At 35.5% G+C, this 19,826-nt stretch overlaps 3 protein-coding genes across 11 annotated transcripts; 1 reads left to right on the top strand and 2 right to left on the bottom strand.

Moving 5' to 3' along the window:
* Positions 1-3,010: 3,010 nt before the first annotated feature.
* LOC123228211 (uncharacterized protein Mb2734) lies at positions 3,011-6,535 on the top strand. 2 transcript variants are annotated; one of them, XM_044653520.1, is made up of 7 exons: positions 3,011-3,237; positions 3,528-4,008; positions 4,399-4,738; positions 5,279-5,377; positions 5,541-5,661; positions 5,910-6,037; positions 6,140-6,535. In XM_044653520.1, the coding sequence occupies exons 1-7, from the start codon at positions 3,036-3,038 to the stop codon at positions 6,236-6,238; spliced, it is 1,470 nt and encodes a 489-aa protein (XP_044509455.1). In that variant the 5' UTR covers positions 3,011-3,035; the 3' UTR covers positions 6,239-6,535. The 2 variants fall into 2 exon arrangements, with proteins under 2 accessions (XP_044509455.1, XP_044509456.1); XM_044653521.1 differs by having other exon boundaries at positions 3,012-3,237; positions 5,910-6,535.
* A 990-nt stretch (positions 6,536-7,525) lies between these two features.
* LOC123228212 lies at positions 7,526-10,443 on the bottom strand. 4 transcript variants are annotated; one of them, XR_006504646.1, is made up of 6 exons: positions 9,794-10,438; positions 9,666-9,724; positions 9,491-9,547; positions 8,901-9,100; positions 7,848-8,446; positions 7,526-7,742 (listed from the first exon to the last, which is right to left on the bottom strand). XR_006504646.1 is itself a non-coding variant. In XM_044653522.1 (4 exons), exons 1-4 carry the CDS (start codon positions 10,349-10,351, stop codon positions 8,914-8,916), a joined length of 861 nt encoding a protein of 286 aa, XP_044509457.1. In that variant the 5' UTR covers positions 10,352-10,437; the 3' UTR covers positions 7,526-8,913. The 4 variants fall into 4 exon arrangements, 1 of the variants encoding a protein (XP_044509457.1); XR_006504645.1 differs by having other exon boundaries at positions 7,848-9,100; positions 9,794-10,437; XM_044653522.1 differs by having other exon boundaries at positions 7,526-9,100; positions 9,794-10,437.
* Positions 10,444-10,595: 152 nt separating this feature from the next.
* On the bottom strand, positions 10,596-18,279 carry LOC123228209 (bromodomain-containing protein DDB_G0270170-like). 5 transcript variants are annotated; one of them, XM_044653515.1, is made up of 13 exons: positions 18,080-18,279; positions 17,869-18,010; positions 16,783-17,110; positions 16,132-16,200; positions 15,251-15,526; positions 14,646-14,685; positions 14,458-14,527; positions 14,281-14,326; positions 14,096-14,194; positions 13,500-13,568; positions 13,242-13,401; positions 12,784-12,917; positions 10,596-12,450 (listed from the first exon to the last, which is right to left on the bottom strand). In XM_044653515.1, exons 5-13 carry the CDS (start codon positions 15,470-15,472, stop codon positions 10,825-10,827), a joined length of 2,466 nt encoding a protein of 821 aa, XP_044509450.1. In that variant the 5' UTR covers positions 15,473-15,526; positions 16,132-16,200; positions 16,783-17,110; positions 17,869-18,010; positions 18,080-18,279; the 3' UTR covers positions 10,596-10,824. The 5 variants fall into 5 exon arrangements, with proteins under 5 accessions (XP_044509450.1, XP_044509451.1, XP_044509452.1 ...); XM_044653516.1 differs by having other exon boundaries at positions 16,783-18,010; positions 18,086-18,279; XM_044653517.1 differs by having other exon boundaries at positions 16,132-16,180; positions 16,783-18,010.
* Positions 18,280-19,826: the final 1,547 nt, after the last annotated feature.

Genomic DNA, 19,826 nt, shown 5'->3' on the forward strand with positions numbered 1-19,826 from the left:
TTTTTATCCCAACTTTATATTAATTCTAATTAAAAATACTAACACAAATATAGAAAGAGTATCAATAAGGTAATATCATATATTTTTAGGTAAACATAATTTTAAAAAATGTTAGGGGTATTGAAGACCGTTTAGTGATTTTAAAAAATTTTTAAAGTTGAAAGTATTTTTTTAAATTTTGAAATTACAACATGCCCCTTAGTAGTTTTAAAAATCATCAACCATTACACCAAATGTTAGTTTGACCAATCCATCATTACAAAGGATGCAACATACGACGATGTTCCATTACATGTGGCTGACAATACAGTAAGTGCCCCTCCACTTATTAAAACTCCTTCCTCATTGTGGCTTCCCCCACTCAAGATGTGAATAGTTATTTCAGGCTATTGTGCCACCATCAACAGTCATCCATTCTGGTGTCTATATAAATTAAACAGTTGTTGATATAATTTTTGTTGCATACCTTCTAATGGTCGTCCATAATTTTCACACACATGGAACTAGCTTCAGTTGACCTCATGTTCTTCTCATTACCATCAATGGGACGATGAAAGGAAAATTATTTAGGCCATTGAGTGTCTTGGATAAGGTAATATATAATTGTTAGTTTAAATATTTGGAACTTGTGTATATATGTTAAGTTTGAACTCATGGAACTAACTACATCTAAATATTTAATACGAGTATATGTCTCAATCAACTTCATGAACGAACATTTAGTTTCAAGAAAAAATTATCATAACGGATAAAACATTTGTATTGACGACTCTTTAAAAAATTACACAATTGATCTAGATAAATTTAAAGACCTAACGAGTAAATAAATGAGACATACCTATTGATGATATGACTCGGTCTTAATATTGGTATGAGTTGGGACATCCTTGCTACATGGATGCGTTTACTTTGTTGAGGCAAGTTGTTGTGTTGTAGTAGAGTGCTAGTTAAACCGATGGTGGGGTAGGAACAAAAAATATAGGGTAGGTGTGATCGTTCATACCTATTAATTCTTCAATTTTCAAACGAATTTTTAGCAAATTCTCAATAAATTAAACAAGGTATTATACTTTTAACTCAAATTTACAATAATGATGAACCAAATATATTCAAATTTTGAACTCAATACTTGAAATATATATAAAAAAAAAATTATAATGAAGTGCTTATTTACTTGAATTAAGATGTTTTTTGTTGATTTTTTTATGAATTTAAATGAAATTATAAATGAAAAAGACATGATACGATCGATTTTATTATAAATGAGAGAAAAACTAATATTATTTTGTTTTTTGATTATATCATTATAATCCCTAGAGTGTTAGCTAATATTCATAAACCCTCTCAAAAAAGCTATTTTAATTAATTACCCACAAAAAATTTGTTTATTACATTTATAAGAGTCCCTTAAATTTATTAACTAAAAAAAACGTGGAATTATAATGAATAATAACTTATGATGCTTCATATATTAAATATCATATAAACCTAACCATCGTAGTAACCTCTCTCTCCCTCTCTCTCTCTAAGAAAATCCCTACTTGTAAAATACCAAACAACCTATTATGTAATTACTAAAAACCCCAATTTCTACAACAAAATGACAAAAAAGTCTACTACACGCAAATATACATTATGTGCAAATATGCCTTGTGCCAACATATACTCACAATTTCTTGACATTTTGCGCAAATTCAAACTTAAATTCATAACAATCTTTAATCAAAACAAGAAACAAATAAACAAAATTGTTTGGATTTGTATGAAATTGTTGCCAAATTTCATGATTCTTAAGTGAAAATGTAATTCTTTATGGAAATGGAAGAAATAAAAAATGAAGGGGCTAAATGGTGTTGTGGATATTATCCACATAATACAGTACGTTTAATGTTGGTTAAAATTTAGTCGACGGTCTCAAATTAAGTAATTTAACTAACACCAAAAGGTTTGTTCTCACCAAGTTAACTCTCGTCTCTAAAATTTCAAAAACTCAAATATTTATGGTTTTATTAAAATTTTTAGTTAGAATTAAAAGTAAAAATATTATTTAATTAAAAATATTTAAAAATTAAAATTTAGTCACATTTTACCTCCTTAATTTATAAATCTAATAATTTTTCTCTATCAAAAGTTTAAAAAATGTCTATTTTCTCTTAGGGTTTACATTTTTTTTCCAATATCTTCTTCAGCGATAGGAGTTAGCCTTCCCACCCATCTTACATCGACAACTGAAGAAGGAAGGGCAATAGATCCACAGATCTTGTCGGCGACCTGTCGTCATCCCATCATGCGATGAATCAAGTGTCATCCCATCACCTAATGAAGTGTCTCCCCAATGTCGTTTAAGTGCCTCTCATCATTGTTCGAGCACAATGAAGCCAACACGACCTATCTTCCTTCTTCGATTCATCGCGTGTCAGACAAAGACAAGATCTATCATCATTCCTTCTTCTTCAGCCGCCAATGGAAGAAGGGTGGGAAGACTGGCTCCGATCGCTGAATAAGACACTTAAAAAAATACAAACCCTATGAGAGAAATAAACACTGAAAAAATTATTAGATTTTTAAACTAAGAGAATAAATGTAATAAATTTTTTTTAAAAAATGTTTGTAGATAAATAACTGTTTTATCATTAACTTTAATTGAGACCTTTAACCGAAAAAAAAAAAAGGTGAGTATTTTGGCATTTTATACTTCGTGGGTGGATATAGATATAATCAAAACCTTGGACTAGAATTAGTCTTTTGGCCTTTAATTAAGAGCAATGTTATGTGTACCCATTTTTAGTACATAATTCATGTACATAATGATGTGTCATCATGTAATTAGATGATTTTAAAACATGTGTCATCATATGATAAAGAAATATTCAATCACATGATAACACTTTATCTATTTATATAAATTGTGTATCAAAAATGGGTACCTATAGTTTTATTGTTTAATTAATTGCCATATTCACTGTATACTCTGCACCATTCATGATCTTATAAGTGAACCACTTTGGCTTGACCAAAAATGAAAGAACGACAGGATGAGTGGGTGTGGGCTTGTTCATACGGTTAGTTTAAGGTTTAGGAATCATCACCCGTATCACTATTTTAACGGGGAATCTAAGAGATATGGTGGTTTAGATTTCAGTCACAAACACTTTTTGATATCAAATGCCAACACCAAGACCATGCTTCTTGCTGCTGCAGCTTCTTCTTCAGCGGCCGGTGGTGCCACTTATCCTGGTTTAATTTCTTTCTCTTTCTCCATTATTTACCGTTATCCTAATTGAATTGCAGCTTTCTGGGTTCAATGCAGTATGCCATAGAAGCTCCTTCTTGCTTCTGGTATTGTTTCCTGTGTGTTTATTATATATTGCAAACACAACTTACATCTGCGTATTTGGACCCAGGTAGTGAAGCGTAGATTATGGGCACTTTTTCCTCCCAAACATGTTTTATTTTGTGGGGGGACCCAAGTGAGAGTTTATTACTTTTAGATTATGAAGACCTCGGTTCATTTTGACTCTTTTCAGAGCAATTGTTGGATGCGAAAGAGAAGCAGAAAAGGAAGAGAATAGCTGGCGTTGATCAGGATGAATTGCTGGATCCGACGCTTTTAGCTGACCCAGATAGTTGTTTTTGTGAGTTCAAAGGAGTCCATATACACCACAAGGTATATGATGCAGAATCACAAACGGATGGGAGCCAGATTCTTTCACAACTCCCTCAACAAACAAAGAAAATTGATTTCCCAATGATTTTGTTGCATGGATTTGGAGCCTCAGTTTTCTCGTGGAGACGAGTTATGAAGCCTTTGGCTCATGTGACTGGCTCTAAAGTGCTTGCCTTTGATAGACCAGCCTTTGGGTTGACTTCAAGGGTATTTTCTTTTCAGCATTCAACTCCTGATACTGAGGATAAAAAGCCTTTAAATCCCTTCTCCATGGCATTTTCTGTGCTTGCTACTTTGTATTTCATTGATTTCTTGGCGGCTGAGAAGGCAATTATAGTAGGGTATGTATGTTTTTTGAATGTTTCTTATATTCTTTTTTTCTGTTAATTGATCTTTCCATAGGAAAAATCTACAGCCTATCTGACGCAAATTCCTGCATAGATGCTAGCACACATGCTACATTGATTACGTTGATACAAAAAATCCTACTCATTGTATTGATCAGAACTATTTGTTAATTACAAAAAATAATACTCATTGCAGGGGAGAGATAATTTCTAAAGTTTTTCCTGTTTCTTTCAAATTTTAGCTCAGTTAAGTTTATCCTAATTGGGCTTTCTTCTCCCAATAATCAATCCTGGTGGAGTTCTTATTATTATTATTTTTTTTATCCTTGTTTCTATTTTAAAAGATGGTATCTGTCTGAACCTTTGAAACAATTGACATGCCAGGCATTCAGCTGGTTCCCTTGTGGCACTTAATTCTTATTTTGAAGCTCCTGAACGAGTTGCTGCTCTCATCCTTGTTGCCCCTGCTTTATTGGCCCCACGCATATTACAGAAGTTTGTTGAAGGAAATCCCCTGGAAAGAAATGACCAGATTAAGAAAGATGGATCAGATTCTTTTAATCTAGTAAAGCCGTTTGTCAAGCTTTATGGGATTTTGTCAATGTTTACCAATTACATTATACGAGCTGTATTGCGAGTGGCAAAGGGAATGGTTGATATGGCCAGTTTTCTGTATAAAAAATTATTGTCGACTGTTCTGCGTTCTGCTTTTGCTGTTATGCTGGTATAAAATTCTTGTCTTGACATTCTCATGGGACAATATATTTGAGTTTCTCTGTGCCTGTTCAATTGACTTTTTAAGCCTGCCAAATCAACATTTTGAAGGTGGAATACTATCTTTTTTTTTTTTACCCCTCAATAGTCTAAACACCTTTAACAAAGTAGAACCTCTCAGATGAATTTGTGGGAGCAATTATCCAATGAAATGTCATTTGGCACCCCAATTATTTTCAATTATTTGCAGGATTCACATACATTAGAATTAAACTGAAATGTGTTTATTGAAAAATTGGAGATGAATGTGATTGATCCAGCTTTGTTTGGTTACCACGTATATTACATGCATTGCTAGAAAAGCCATTTTAGAACTAAACCAGGATCTCATTTACTATTAGATGGGAAGGTCGAGGGCCACGGATTATTCTGTTGAAAGAAAAAGCAACCATAGTTTTGTTTATTATTCTGTTGACGCATTTTGGCACTTCGTTTAATTTCTTTCGCTATATTTGACTTGATCTTCAAAACTTCCCTCTTTGATTCTCAGGTAAGAATGATAATTGATAAATTTGGTACAGCTGCTGTAAGGACTGCATGGTATGATTCCAAAAAAGTTACAGAGCACACCCTTGAGGGTTATACAAAGGTAATCTATCCTGTTAGCTTTATCTTTCTCGTATTTTCCAAAGTTAACGGTGAAAAATATAACTGTAGTTTTTTTATTTTTTTCATAAGAAACAAAAGAATAAAACAAGGAATCATCTTATAATGTTATTTGCGGCACTGACCTGGAGTTTGGTCTTTTGCAGCCATTAAGGGCTAAAGATTGGGATAGGGCTCTCGTGGAATTCACAGCGGAAATGCTAACAAATAGTGAATCAGAACCAAAGCAGCCACTGGCAAAAAGACTTAATGAAATCTCATGTCCTGGTAACAATACCCAACCAGTATCTTAGCCATACCCACTTAGTCAAAATCTAGGTTGTTTTAAGGCTACAATTTTCCAAGTATTTATTACAATTTCATGGATGATTATGCATTTCCTAAGTCTTGCATCTGATGACAATTTGATCTCTTAAATTCCAATATTCTTTTATTCTTCTGTAGATACAGATAATCAGTAGTTCAATTTAGTGGTTTGTAGTTGTGATGTTTGTCATTTTCTGAATGAAACCTAGTTCTCATTGTCACCGGTGATACTGACCGAATTGTACCTGCCTGGAATGCTGAGAGACTTTCACAAGCCATACCAGGATCTAGCCTTGAAGTGATTAAGAATTGTGGCCACTTGCCTCATGAAGAAAAAGTAGAGGAGTTTGTTTCAGTTGTTGAGAGGTTTCTGCAAAGAGCTTTTAGCAGTTCAGAGGTGAGCAAGCAAGTAGTAACCTAAAATTAGGATGTTTTGCAGATAATTCTTAATAGAAGTTTGGTAAGTATCTATCAGAAGGATTTTGCTTTCGGAGGAGGGAAGGAAAGAAACTCTCTTTGTGGAAATCTTAAGCGATGACTATTTTTTTTAAGTTCATTGGTTGGAGACTGAATAAACACTCTGTTGAAAGAGTTGTGCTCTTCAAATTTGCAGCATCTAGTGGAGATTGTATTCCCCATTGATGTTATGATGGTTACGAAAACTTTTAGTACTGTCCAGTCCAGTCCAGGGAGACAGGTGATACATGTTATATTTTTCAGATGTATGGTTGTAATAGATATGTTTAAGGTCTTCATTATGCTAATTTTTGTATACACTAAACTATTCTTTCTGCTAATATAATTTGAGGTCTGTATAACCTCACAATGGCATAAATTTTAACTGTTGAAATTCTGTTATTACTGCCAAACGTTGCCTTGAACAAGAAAACCAACTCTCCAGGACTTGCATACATGATCTATGGTAACAATTAAATGAAATATTTAACCGAGCTGTTGGTTCATTAAGGAATATAATTAAATCTCAATCCATCTCATAGAATTAAAGAAATGACAGAATAATCATTACAATATCAGGAGGATCAGTTGACATGCTAATATTATATCGACTTCCATGAAGTGGGTAAGTAACCTACATTTGAGGGTGGCAGTGGTGGTGGGGGAGTTTCGTGGTGGACAAAACAAGGCTTCTGCAGCTGGAGGGTAGGTTTCTTCACCAAATGGAACTATCGAATAATTGTAGGTTATGACACTGAATGGGCATGTGGGAAATTTGTCTGCAGTTGGTTTTCTGGTCAATGTAGGGGTGGCTTCAGTGGCAGCTGTGTTGCGTATGCTGGTCCTGAACCTCCTTCAGTAGATAACTTGACATTGCTCCTTTGATCCGTGAGGATGATCACAACTTCGTCAGCTTTAAAAAGATGAGTTGCATTCAATATTCCAGTGGTGAAAATTCCATCTCAGCGAACAAAATGTGGCCCTTAACAAATTGTTCTAAACAACTTCATTTACAATGCTGTTAGAACTCATATATACATTTCATGTAGGAAAAGAGGAGTTTTAGCTCTTGGAAAAAGGATCAGGAGACCATCGCTCTAATGCAAAATCAGCCACAGAAAATAGGGAGATGTGGCAAAACAAAGGAAAAAGAAAAAGAAATAGCTGTGGAAAAAGTTGAAAAAGGGAGCAAGTGCTACAGGAGAGGGGAAGGTGCAACAACTGAAGAAATGTGAGGAGAGAGTGGTTCTCCCGGAAGCTGAGCATGTATAGTGGGGACTCAACTGAGTTTTGTGAATTTCTTTTTGTGACTAATCTGTTGTTGGAATTGTAATTTGGCTAGCAGTTGTAATTGAACATAGTCATTGTATTGAAGAATTGATTTTGTTAATTTCACTAAGAAATATTCAACACAATACATATTTTCGTCCTCTACTTTGATTGTGTTACATTTCCTATTCTATTACATTGCATGCCCTTGCTGCTGTTGTGAATGGTTTGCTGGAGATGGTGGTGAGTGCAGAAGAGGTAGCCCAGAGAAGGTTCTGCAGCCAGCTATCTGCCCAGGTATCCATCAAATGCTCATGCTAAAAATAAAGAGACGGAAGGATTTGCCAAAGAGTTCAGCCCATGATCAGACACAGAATACTGTATGTATATTAGTGGTTCTAATAGAATTATAGCAAAAATACCTTGGTATACAACTGTCTTTTCCTGTTCTTCTGAGATATCAACAAATCCTGGAGGTTTGCTGGAATTTCTTTTTCACAACTGAAGCTCCCGACTTCTGCAGTTCCCGGCCTAAATCCCTCAATATTCTTGCTATACTTGGCCATAAATTCTTTCAAGGCAATAGTAGCAGTTCCTTGAAGCTTTTCTCTGAGAAAAACGGGCTCTCTGCTGTAGCCTTCAACGTGCAAAGCCATATCTTACAAATTTGAGTAGCAAACTTTGTTCTCCATACAGGGTTTGCATCCCCAGAAGCATCAATCTTAGATCAATATTTGTTGTTAGGATCAATCCACCCAACAGCTAGCCATTGAAGTTTCCATTGAGAAGAAGAACGCCCAAGTCCCCAGGCAGAAATGAAGCAGATTTCAATCCAGATTTTCCCCATATCAAGGTAGTGAAGACAATGAGGATGGTGAGAGAATTTGTCCCCTGCAGGTTTCTCCTATTTATAAAGTTGACAGCGAAAGGAGAACTATTTTGCATTCTCTCTAGGACTACTTTGTGAGAAAATTCTTATTCCTAGGAACATCATATGAGGCAATGTTTTGTCAACTTTCTCCTGAAAAATGCATTACAGATAAGAAAGAATCTGGACGTGGCACAGCAATGTGGCTAAAACCCTTAAATGTCTGCCCAGTAAAAAAAAATTACAGAATCTATACCTGGGTGGTGCTCAAAGCCAATAAGTCAAGTTGTCCAAGACAGAGAGTCATCAATGCTTTATTTACAAACGCTTAAAGTAAAGACACAAATTTTCTTGAATTCAATGTATAGATAAGGGACTGAACTTCTGGAGTAAAATAATGGTAAATGAACTTATAATTAAACACACTTAAAATTGTGCCTCTAACATTCATGTATACACTTCTTCTCTTTTGGCAGTTCTTTTACTTTGATACTGTATCATCTACTAAGCTAAAGTTCCAGAATTTCAAAATGAGAAGCAATGCTCATCTATTTCTAATGAATTTTATATAAAAGATGTTATCTTTGTATTCCAATCCTTTGCTTACACTGCAGTATGAATCAACTTTTGGAACTGATTGGCTTCAAACATGGCCAGGGCTCTTTCAATGGGGGAACTAACAATAGCTTTCTACCTACACGTCTAACCATGTGGTCAGCTCCATCTTGAGTTGCTACAGTCTTCGTATACATCATGGTAGTAGAGCCCAAAATGTCATCACCAAATCCACATGCTTCAAAAAATAACCTGACAAAGTTCATATAAATCATGGTTAGCAGCCAAAATTTTTTCCTGTAAATCATAGATAAGATGATCCAGTCATGGCTCCTCCTGAAATTAGAAGATCTATTCATCATCAAACTTGAAACCTTCCTCATTACAAGTTTATGTAACTTTATTGCTTTTTTAGCCTGTACTCTCAGATCATGCAAGCATTTTTTTTGAATTTTTCCTCTGTTTCCTCGTAATACGATGTTCATAACAAGGGGTGAGGTTCCTTATATCCCCCGATTAGGTATATTTTCAGTTTTCATCAATAAAAATTCCACCATTTGAGGGGAATTGAAATGAAGAGGAGCAGAAATGTTGAGGAAAATACAGAGGTTTAAACATTGAAGGAAAAATTAGTATAAATACCTCTCCTCCGGTGAGCAAAGGGCTGCTATGTCATAAATGTCTCTACTTGTGAGCACTCTGTGAGGTTCAGAAGATGGAATTCACTATATATACTAGCAAATCCATATATCAACGCTACTGTAGGGCAAGAGAAACGGTTGCATAAATAGAATGAAAAGTGACAAACAAACTGTACCTTATAATTCGTTTAACAATCATCCTGCCAATTCCCAATCCTCGCAACCAAGGGATAACCTGCAAGTGAAATTTTAATTATGCAGAATCGGAGGCAGTGAAAAAAATGCATTTGTTAAACAGATTTACCATGACATCGTGTATAGAAGCAGTCAATCCCGCATCGGAAACGGCACGTCCAAAGCCCACAAGCTGACCATTGGAAGGAGTGACTGGCATCATTCTTTCCATCCAGTTTCTCAATCCCTGGTTGGAAGATTCAAGATAGAGATCTTTGGAAAAGAGGGAGACAAGCACGGAACTGTGAGAGACAGCAACGCTGAGCTTATCAATGTCAACTGCTTCTTCAACTTTATAATCTTTTGCGTCCAACTTTGGAAATCTGTGACATGAATGGTTGCAGCTTGCATAGAGTTGTTTCAGGTCTTGAAGATTTATGTGTGATGGGTTTGTGGATATGTAGATGGGTACCATTGATTTGGATGGTTTTAAATTCAAATTGCTTCCGCTTCTTTCCCTTCTTCTTACCCACCTTAATTCCATGAATTTTGAGGGATGACCACTTCGCACAACCAGAATTTGTGATTGTGCGCCACCGCCGCCGCCAAATAAACCCATCTCCACCATTTTAAAAAAAAAAAACTGTAGCAGTGAGTGAAATGAAATGATCCTCCCATCTATATCCATTCAGGTTTGGATTGATTTCATGCCATCCACAATTTTTTCTTTCCGTGGAAACCTGCCCAGTCTGGTTTTATTTGGAGTGATTGTCCCATCATCAATTTATCAGATAAGATAAAATTTTATAAATTATGATAAATACTTTTATTCGGAAAGTTTTATTACTTCATTTTGCTAACCTGCAGTCCTTGTCACCAACTCATAAATCTATATACAATAAAAAAAAAAATCAAATAAACAAAATCACCAATTGTCTGAAAACTACTATTCCAACTGCACCATGGAATTCCATTGAGGGTTTTTTCTTTTCAAGTTTATTTTCTTTGTAACCATAAGAAAGCATGTCCCATGTATTGCATCAGTCTGGGTATGGTCATGTTACACTTCTAGCTACTTATTAAATGCTTTAGTTCATGGTTGAAAAGCCCTGCTATATAGGGCAAGAATCTCGCGAGGGTTGCTTCTGCTGGTTGCTGGTTTTAAGAATGAGTGATTGCTCCTGGACCTCCAACTGTAAACTGCTCTGCCCCAGGTGTTCCGCACTTGCCAATGTCACACATATTTGATGTCTTCATCGGCTTTCCATCGTAAGGAGTCATGTCCGCGCCTTGCTGTTGTGAGGACTCAGCTTGACAAAACAACTCCACTTCAGCTAAAGATCCACATTGCTTCTGGAGCCAATCATCAGGAATAGGTTCTGGCCCCAACTCTGTTGGCTTGAACCAATTTGGAACTTGTCCTCCATTTACAGTGTTGCCATGGCTTGGTCCTAACTCATCCACTCCCGAACCTGTCAGCTTAAACCAATTTGGAAGTTGTCCTCCATTTACAGTATTGCCATGGCTTGGTCCTAACTCGTCCACTCCCAAACCCGTCAGCTTAAACCAGTTTGAAACTTTACCTCCATTTACAGTATTGCCATGGCTTGGTCCTAACTCATCCACTCCTGAACCTGTCAGCTTAAACCAATTTGAAACTTCACCTCCATTTACAGTATTGCCATGGCTTGGTCCTAACTCATCCACTCTTGAACCTGGTAGCTTAAACCAATTTGAAACTTCACCTCCGTGAAGTACATTGCCTCCATGGCTTAGGCCTGCCTCATCAGCTGTAGCTTGAGCTTGACACACTCCAAGATAATGAGAATCCAACCCCTGTATGGAGCCTATGGCTTGAGTACTACTTGACCCATTGTCCACCTTTGACTTCAACCAATTCAAAACTTGGATTCCCTGCTCTATATTTCCTCCAAAGCATGTACCTTCCTGACCTTCCATTGCTTGATTTTGTTGTACTCCATCAAGATTGTGTAAATCCACCCCATGCATGAAGTCAATGTCTTGACTCCTAGTTAGTCCTCCTGGCACAGACTGAAGAGGCCACAGCAATGAAGATGACAGACAGCTGTAACTTGTAGGTAATAACTCTTGCATTTCTGACCCTGAAGAAACCACCTCAGTTGTTTGCTCAGGGCTATAATTGATAGCTCCTAGCATCAACTTTACGAAATTGAATTTGTTTGGGCTGCTGTTTGTCTCCTGTTCTGCAGGAAGATCTACCTCCACATCTCCAGTCACTGAGACATGTTCATTAAACCCATTACCCAATGAAGTGCCACTATGAATATCTAATTGTTTACCAGAATGGTTAATGCATCCAGTAGAATTTCCGTCAACCTTTAATGATGGAGCAACAGTGATACCCTTTCGTGCAAATTCTGCAGCAGTGAATTGATTATTTGAAGCTTGGCCCCTTGTTTTATGGATCTCACCAAGGGTTTTCATGGTACTGCTAGTCTGGGCGATTCCTCCTCTCAAGACATCATATATGTCAATCTTGTCAACAGAAAGTACCTTCCTTCTGTTCAAAATTCCATTTTGAATGTCTTCCTTTTTACCTGAAAACCTTTGGAGCAAGCCTGAGGACAATTCCATACCTGCAGACACCACTGCAGAATTTTGATTATTGGAAACTTGAAGATGATAGTTTGAACTTTCAGCCATGCCTCTGCCTAGCATTCTCTTGGCAACCATTTGAGCTGTTGGCCCCAAATTTTTTACAAACCGTAGTAAACTCTCAGAGTATCCAATTCTCTTCTCCTTAACCTACAGAGCAGGACAAATAATCAAGTCAATAGACATTGATTAAATCTTTTAATAGATATTCATATGCAAAAGAGAATCCTTGGCCAGCATAGGAGATCACTTCTTCTCAATTTCTTAAATTTTTTCAGGCATCTTGCAATGTTTAAGAATTAGATCCTTCCTGGATCACAGTCCAACTTTATGAGGCCATTAATTTTAAAGTCACTCTTCAGGGATCTCATTAGGAGCTTTTGTTTTGGTTGAAGAGATATGATAACAAAAGAATATACACAAGATTCAAACATAATTGAACCATGAAGGCAGTTGATACACAGCAGTGGACAAGTTACTCACCGGCTCAAGGTTTTTTGTGCTGTTATAAACTTGTGTCACTACTGGCTCATTCCCATTCAGACTAGAAGTATGAGAACTATAGGTCCAACGTGGTTGTAGTTCCAAATTATGTGATCCTCTTTCATATTTACGGCCTGTTTACGGAACAGGTGAAGAAAAGAAAAATTTTCCAGTAAGACAGAGAACACAGCTAGGGGAACTATCTACAACCTCTATGTCATCATCACAGGGAAATTGATACATCCATTTAGGCAATGTATGTGATGCATAACATACAGGGGAATACAGGAAACATATCTGTGAACATTTGATCATTACTGGTTCCTTAACTAGATTAAAGATACTTTACTGAATGCACATGTTGAAGATGAGGACACACAACATATTTATACATCTTTCATGGAACAAGAAAGCAGAGCCATGAAAGCATGGACAAGCCCCTGATACTGTCTCATTACCATTTGTATTGTTGCCAGAGTTAGAATCCAGAGATCCAGATATGGCCTTGATCCTCCTACTAGGTCTTACATTTATCATGGAACATTCAGTTTCAAAGTTCTGGGGATCAGCTTTCAAAGCACGAAAGAGTTTATTAGCTAGTTCTTTTATAGCACGAGCCTGTGGAAAAAAAAAAAAGTTCAGAATCGTGGTAAGAGAGACAATGGAGGTTTTTGAGGCATTTGTTAACCAAGATATCAGGAAAATATGAAACTTACCTGTTTGTAATAAATGGTATCAGAATCATTGAACTGCATTGCATTGTTGTACACCAAAGATATGTCATGCTGTAAATCAATAATGAACAATCAACCAACAGAGAGTTACAAACTTCATAAATCGAAAAGAAAATAAAATCAACTCAAAATCTTCTTGTATGTGATGGGAAACTAGAATGACAATTCAAACTCTCTGATAACTTACAAATAGTTTCCTTCAGTGTCCATAAAATCTAAAAGTCATGAAGTCCCAAATATTATATTTCAATCATGACAACAGGGACACAATCAACTCAGATCACATTAAAATTTATCATTTACAAATTTAAACAAGCAGAAAATCAGTTACTGCTAATATGAAACTTCATGAGGCAAACAAAATTATAAAGGAAATATGTGTATGTTAAGAAATATATTGCACTCCTTCAACCATGTGCCTATAAGGACAAGGTGCAGGCACAAATGTGCTTTTTCATCATCCAGGCAAAAAATGAAAACACTGTTTGATTCAGAGTTTTCAGCTGGTAGGGATTTTCTCTTATGGGCCCAGATAAACTTAAAATATGAACACAAAAACAACTGTTATAGTAGCCAACCTCAAACTCTTGAACTGTTCCATAGCTTCCTCCATTAAGTTTTTCTGTAATTGTGCTAAAGTCCATCGGTTCTTTAATGACATCATAATAGTCTTCAACCTTTCATTAACAAATATAGTTAATCAAAAACAAATTATATAGAGCCTTAATGTAGAAGATTAATAAAAAAGTCACTAAATACAAACTTCAATTGGGTCAACTGGCTCTGCAAAGATTCGATATATGTCTCTCCTACAATTGAAATTAATAAACTCAGTTTATTTAGGTGCAAGAAATGTAAATTTTTTCCTCCAGAAGATTTATAGGCTAAAATACCCTTACTCATCCTATACATAGCAGAAGTTAACATAGAAAGCACATACCTTTTCAGTTTACTGAGTAACAGCTCAAGATTTTTTCTTTCTGGAGTGGCAATTCTAGATGACATGTCAGCTGCTTTGATTTCATACAATTAATGAGTGAATTTTTATTTGAGAGTTTAATATGTTGATCATGTTCCTATATCAAAATAAAATTGCAAATCACATTTTCACGTGAGAAAAAAGCTCACCAGTGTTTTTATGATGGTCTTCATCATTTGAAGTTCCAGCCTATGACACAAATAAAAAATTGAACAACTAAAGGTTTGAACTTCAAGCATTGCCAATTCAGAGCAAAGCAGAAACATAAATGAAATGCTATGAACAAGCATTGACAAGAGAAAATCTCATTTAATTATATGTGCCTTCAGAATATGGCCTAACTCATAGCTCATTCCCTAGCTTCAGCATACTGTGACCAATCCGAGAAAGTAAAAACAAGGAACAACTAAAAATACTTCATATTATTCAGGAGATATGCTTCTTCTAGGCCTACATCAAACCAAAGACCTAATATGGTCATCAAACTGAATTCAGATGTACATAACAATAATAGCCAAGAAGGTAATTTAACTAACACCAGTCTGAACATGCATGAATGCTGCATGATTCTGTTTTCCATGATTAATTTTTACATCAGCATATGAGCATCAAAAGCACATATGGTAGCTGAGGGATATGCTCATTTTCCACTGGCATACAGAAAGCATAAAAACTTTAAACAGTTCAAATCTTAATCTTTTATGCAGTAAAAAAAGGTGATGGAAAATGCACAGGAAACCAAAGGAAAAGGTACCTTCAGAACTTGGCAGTTGACACTAGTATCTACAAGATCTTGCACAGGCCTGGTCTTCCTCTTTCTACGAAACTTTTGGCAGGAATCTCTTTTGGGACCTGAATCTTGTACCATTTCCAACTGGCTGGTCCCATTAGCCCCATTTTGGCTCTTTGCTTGCTTAGCCTTCTGTGCATCTAGTTCAGATAAGCGCGCACTCCTTCTATATTCTCCACTTGTCATAAATGCTATTTTTATGATTAATTTTGTACCAGTATAATCTTCTATCGATTCTTCCTGTGTCATGATCAAACAATAAATATCAAATATTAAAGGTCTACTGTGCAGTGAAAGCCAGACATGTTTAACCCCAAAAAGTTATAAAGAGGAATAAAGATACCAATCTATATTCCTGATGGGATTGCCAAGCCAGTAATATTTTTTATTGAGCAAAAGGCGTAAGGACCAGTCCCCTCACAGTAGCCTTTGGGAATGAGTGCTTTATGTATGTATGTATATGTGTGTGTGTGTGTGTCTATATATATATATATACACACACATATGTGTGTATGTATATTTGTATGTGTGTGTATAGATATATAAATTTCTTTTTGAAACAGATTTTACAATTAATAAACAGACTAAAAAGATATAATTTGTATATGCTGTGGAAGTTCACACATTTGCACAGATTAGGACAATAGGAACTCTCAGCTGTTCTAAAAGTTCAACTTATCTCTTCATCTGAAAGTTTATCACTTTGATGCTGCAACAACATTTTTTATTGTAATGCAAGTGAAGTGTGGCTACTCTCATACTCCATGTGAACCAAAATTTTTGTTTTATACTTAAATTACCAAACATTCAAACCTAATGAAAAAACTGAGTCTCTGATGCCAAACCTGACGTAATTTGCACAGTGATTTGATATATGATGAAGCACTCCTACACCTAGTCACATTACCAAAAACCTACAAGAAAATTAACAAAGTTTGGAAACAAATACACAAATACAGACATCGAAAACGGGAATTTTTGAAAAAGTAGGAAATCACTCAATTAATATATTATTTAATACTTAATGCTAATCTCTTGCTAAAATGAGTGAATTCAACATTTATGGCTTATTATTGTATAATTACACAAGCCACTTTCTAAGGAACTGCCGGTGAACAGAAAAAAGACCATATACTTATATTTTTTCTACTGAGGGAGATTATTGCATTATGTCAACGGCTTATTAACAAAAATTTCCCTTTTCAAATGGATTCATCCACTACCATGATACAAATAACTGTAATATCATGACATTTGTGCTACTGATCTATTGGTGAAAGAAAATTTATCAATGATAAGCCTTAAATCCCTATTTTCTCCGATGATGATTACAAGATCAATAAGTAAATACAGACAAGTAAAAAAGGTATTTCATTATGATTATGTTTTCCGATCATCGGTCCTTTATTCTTTACAGCAGCCGCTAAAGCAGAGTATAAAACATCTAAGAGAAACAATTTGACAATTTGAATGAGAGAAAATCGGAAACACATTACCTTATACACCTCCTTTGAGCCAACTAGCAGTGAAAGAATTCACAGAGCTTTTTCCTCAAATTTGACGAAATATCCATTGGTTGCTCCATCATATAAAGTGCCATTCATAACAGGCACATTTATGGAGCCTTTAATGAATTGTATCCATTTAAGGTAATTCTGGTGTATTTGCCGAGATATGAATGCATAATGACTTAAGAAAAGGCCCTCACTGCATAGAGTGTTAGAGTTGACAATTGTATACTGGGTATGTGAACACTTAGTGACAACGCTGTGCCACATCAGGAGCAGATGATGCATTCGTTACATCAACAAGGGTCCAAAAATTCTAGTCAACACATTACGGTTAAAAGTTACAAGTGAAATAGCCAAAGAATTAATAAGAACATTTTCAAACTTCAAACAATTAAACAATTCCAGATAATTTTCTAATCAAATTCTCAGAAACATTTTTATTGCAATAAGCTTCAAACCCATTTATAGAACAGATTTACAATTGCATAAACAATCAAACAAAGGGAGAGTTTCTTGTGAAACTGAAATTGAGAACTGAATCATAGTATTTATCATATTTGACTTAATTTAACAAATATAGGATATATTACAAATTAGATTATTATAATTAATTGCAAAACGAACTAATCAATTTCATTCTAAGTATTTTATTATCCAAAATATTTTAGCAATTACATAGTTAGACAACATACATAACTTACTAAAAGAAATGTCAAATTACTATGGTATTGGCCATTTACACTATTATAACACCTACTGTATATGCTATCTCTATGTTTTGGACACAGACTAGCAAAACCATGGGTTTTGAGACTCTTTTCCCAAATCACAATTCTGACAGAGTGACCCAAAGTAAAGAAGTTTTTGTCACTTAAATAACATTTAACATACAAAAATGAAAGATTATGAATGATTTATAGGGGCAACTTATGAAAGACCTAGAGTTGAACTGGCAGTCTTTCCAATGACCCACCAGAACAGTGGCCTCTCAAGAGCACTTCTTACTTTGACAGCAAATTTATCAATATCAGGTCGGCAAAAGCGGAAAAGTTTTGATGTTAAGTGAAGAACCTTTACTGAAGTAGTAGCAAATTCGGAAAGGCGGGTCATTGCCAAAATTCCATAACGAGGTGCAAGAATACAGCTTCCAAAGTGTTTGGGATTTCACACGCACAATCAGAATGGATTGTTGCATCAAAAATATATATATCTCCTGCAATTTACATCCACATATGAGTAGAACACCAAGATAAGTAAACATATAATGTAATCGGAGTCTTACCTTTACCATTGCTGAGGGCTTTGGGCCTCTTTTCGTTTCTAGTGAACAGTTTGAGACTGAATGTGGGAGTCTCTGAGACGTAAAAGTCCTACAAATAGAACCAAGGTTGTTACTTGGTGAACGAATTATTTGGCTCTGGAATAATTCTAACTGCTTTGCATTTCTTCTCCGAGAGCGCTTGCTTCAAACTGCAAAATAAACTCGGCCATTTATTAACTGCAAGTTTTATATTGGAACTATAGCATGGTGGATTTTTGCGGTAACAAACAGAAAGGGACCCTGCGGTTTATGGGTATTTAATAATAAAAGGCCAAAGGACTATTTCCCACCCAAGGTATACTGTATTCTCAAGTTTCCCCCATTTAACTATGAAAATATCAAATATCCACTTATGAGCAATTAAATTTAACGGAACTCTAACGCCTTAAAATTTTATCTCTTTTTCCCCCCCTAACCCCTAAAAACTAACCATTTCCCCCTCTAAGCCAAGTTTTGAAATATAGCATTCCCCCCCCCCTAGGGTTTAATTTTTAATCTCCGACGCCAAATCCAGAGCTATCACTGACGACAAAGTCTTCCCGACACACCACCATGCTCCAACGTCTTCCCAGAACTCGTCTTCATCTGGGAAGACGAAGAGCTTCATCTCCCGATGAAGCTCTTCAACTTTCCAGGTGAAGACGATGTCAGATCTAAGCCGATCGACGTTCCAAAGGAGAGAAGAGAGGCCGTCAGAGCATGGTAGTGCATCGAGAAGGCTTCGTCGTTGGTGATGGCTTCGGATTTAACGTCGGGGATTGAAAACTAAACCCTAAGGGGGAGAATGCTATTTTTTAAAACTTAGTCTAGAGGAAAATGGTTAGTTTTTTGGGGTTAGGGGGGAAAAAGAGGATTAAATTTTAATTTATTTTTAATATTATAAATAAAATGACGATTTTACTCTTGAATCTGTTTTTTTTAACAGCTCATGAGTAGGTAAATGGGCTTTTCAAAGTTAACGGATGGGAATGTACAAAAAAAAGTATACCTTGGGTGGGAAATAGTCCTTTGGCCTTAATAAAATAGTAATTTTAAAGGCTGGATAGGAAAATGGCCAATAATTAGAGGCCAAAAGATTATTCCCACCCAAGGATTTACGTAAACTTAAACTCACGTTAGTTAACTTTCAAAAACTCGATTATTCTTTTATTTGTTAAATTTTATTATTGTTGTAAGAGCTAAAATTATTATTTAAAAATTTTATTTAAATTTATATTTTAAAATTATCCTCAAGTTTTAAAATTTTTATTTTTTCTCTCTAACATCATAATTTTCAAGTTTACAAACTGACTTTTTTCTCAAAATCTAGAGTTATAAAACTCTCATATTTTTTTCATATACACTACCCCCCAAGATTTCTAAAAAACTTTATTTTCACCTCTATTCTCCTTAAGGTTTCTAGATCCTTCTGTCTAGCGATTATTCGTCGTCTCCTACCATCAGTTCTCTCTCTCTTGATCACTCTACCCTCTCTCTTCGACCATCTTTGTCGGAGACAAAGATGAAATAGTTTTATCTTAGTCTCTGACGAAGACGATAAGAGAGTAAAGAGAGAGCGATCAAGAAGGCATGAGGGAGAGAGTCAATGACTAATGATAGGGATCGGTTGTTGGAGATGTAGAAGAAGTTAAACAAGGGTGAAAAAGAAGTTTTCTATAACTATGGGGGTGGTATATATAAGAAAAATATAAAAGTTTTACAACATTAG

The sequence above is a fragment of the Mangifera indica genome, chromosome 10, assembly GCF_011075055.1.
Source record: "Mangifera indica cultivar Alphonso chromosome 10, CATAS_Mindica_2.1, whole genome shotgun sequence".
Taxonomy (NCBI): domain Eukaryota; kingdom Viridiplantae; phylum Streptophyta; class Magnoliopsida; order Sapindales; family Anacardiaceae; genus Mangifera; species Mangifera indica.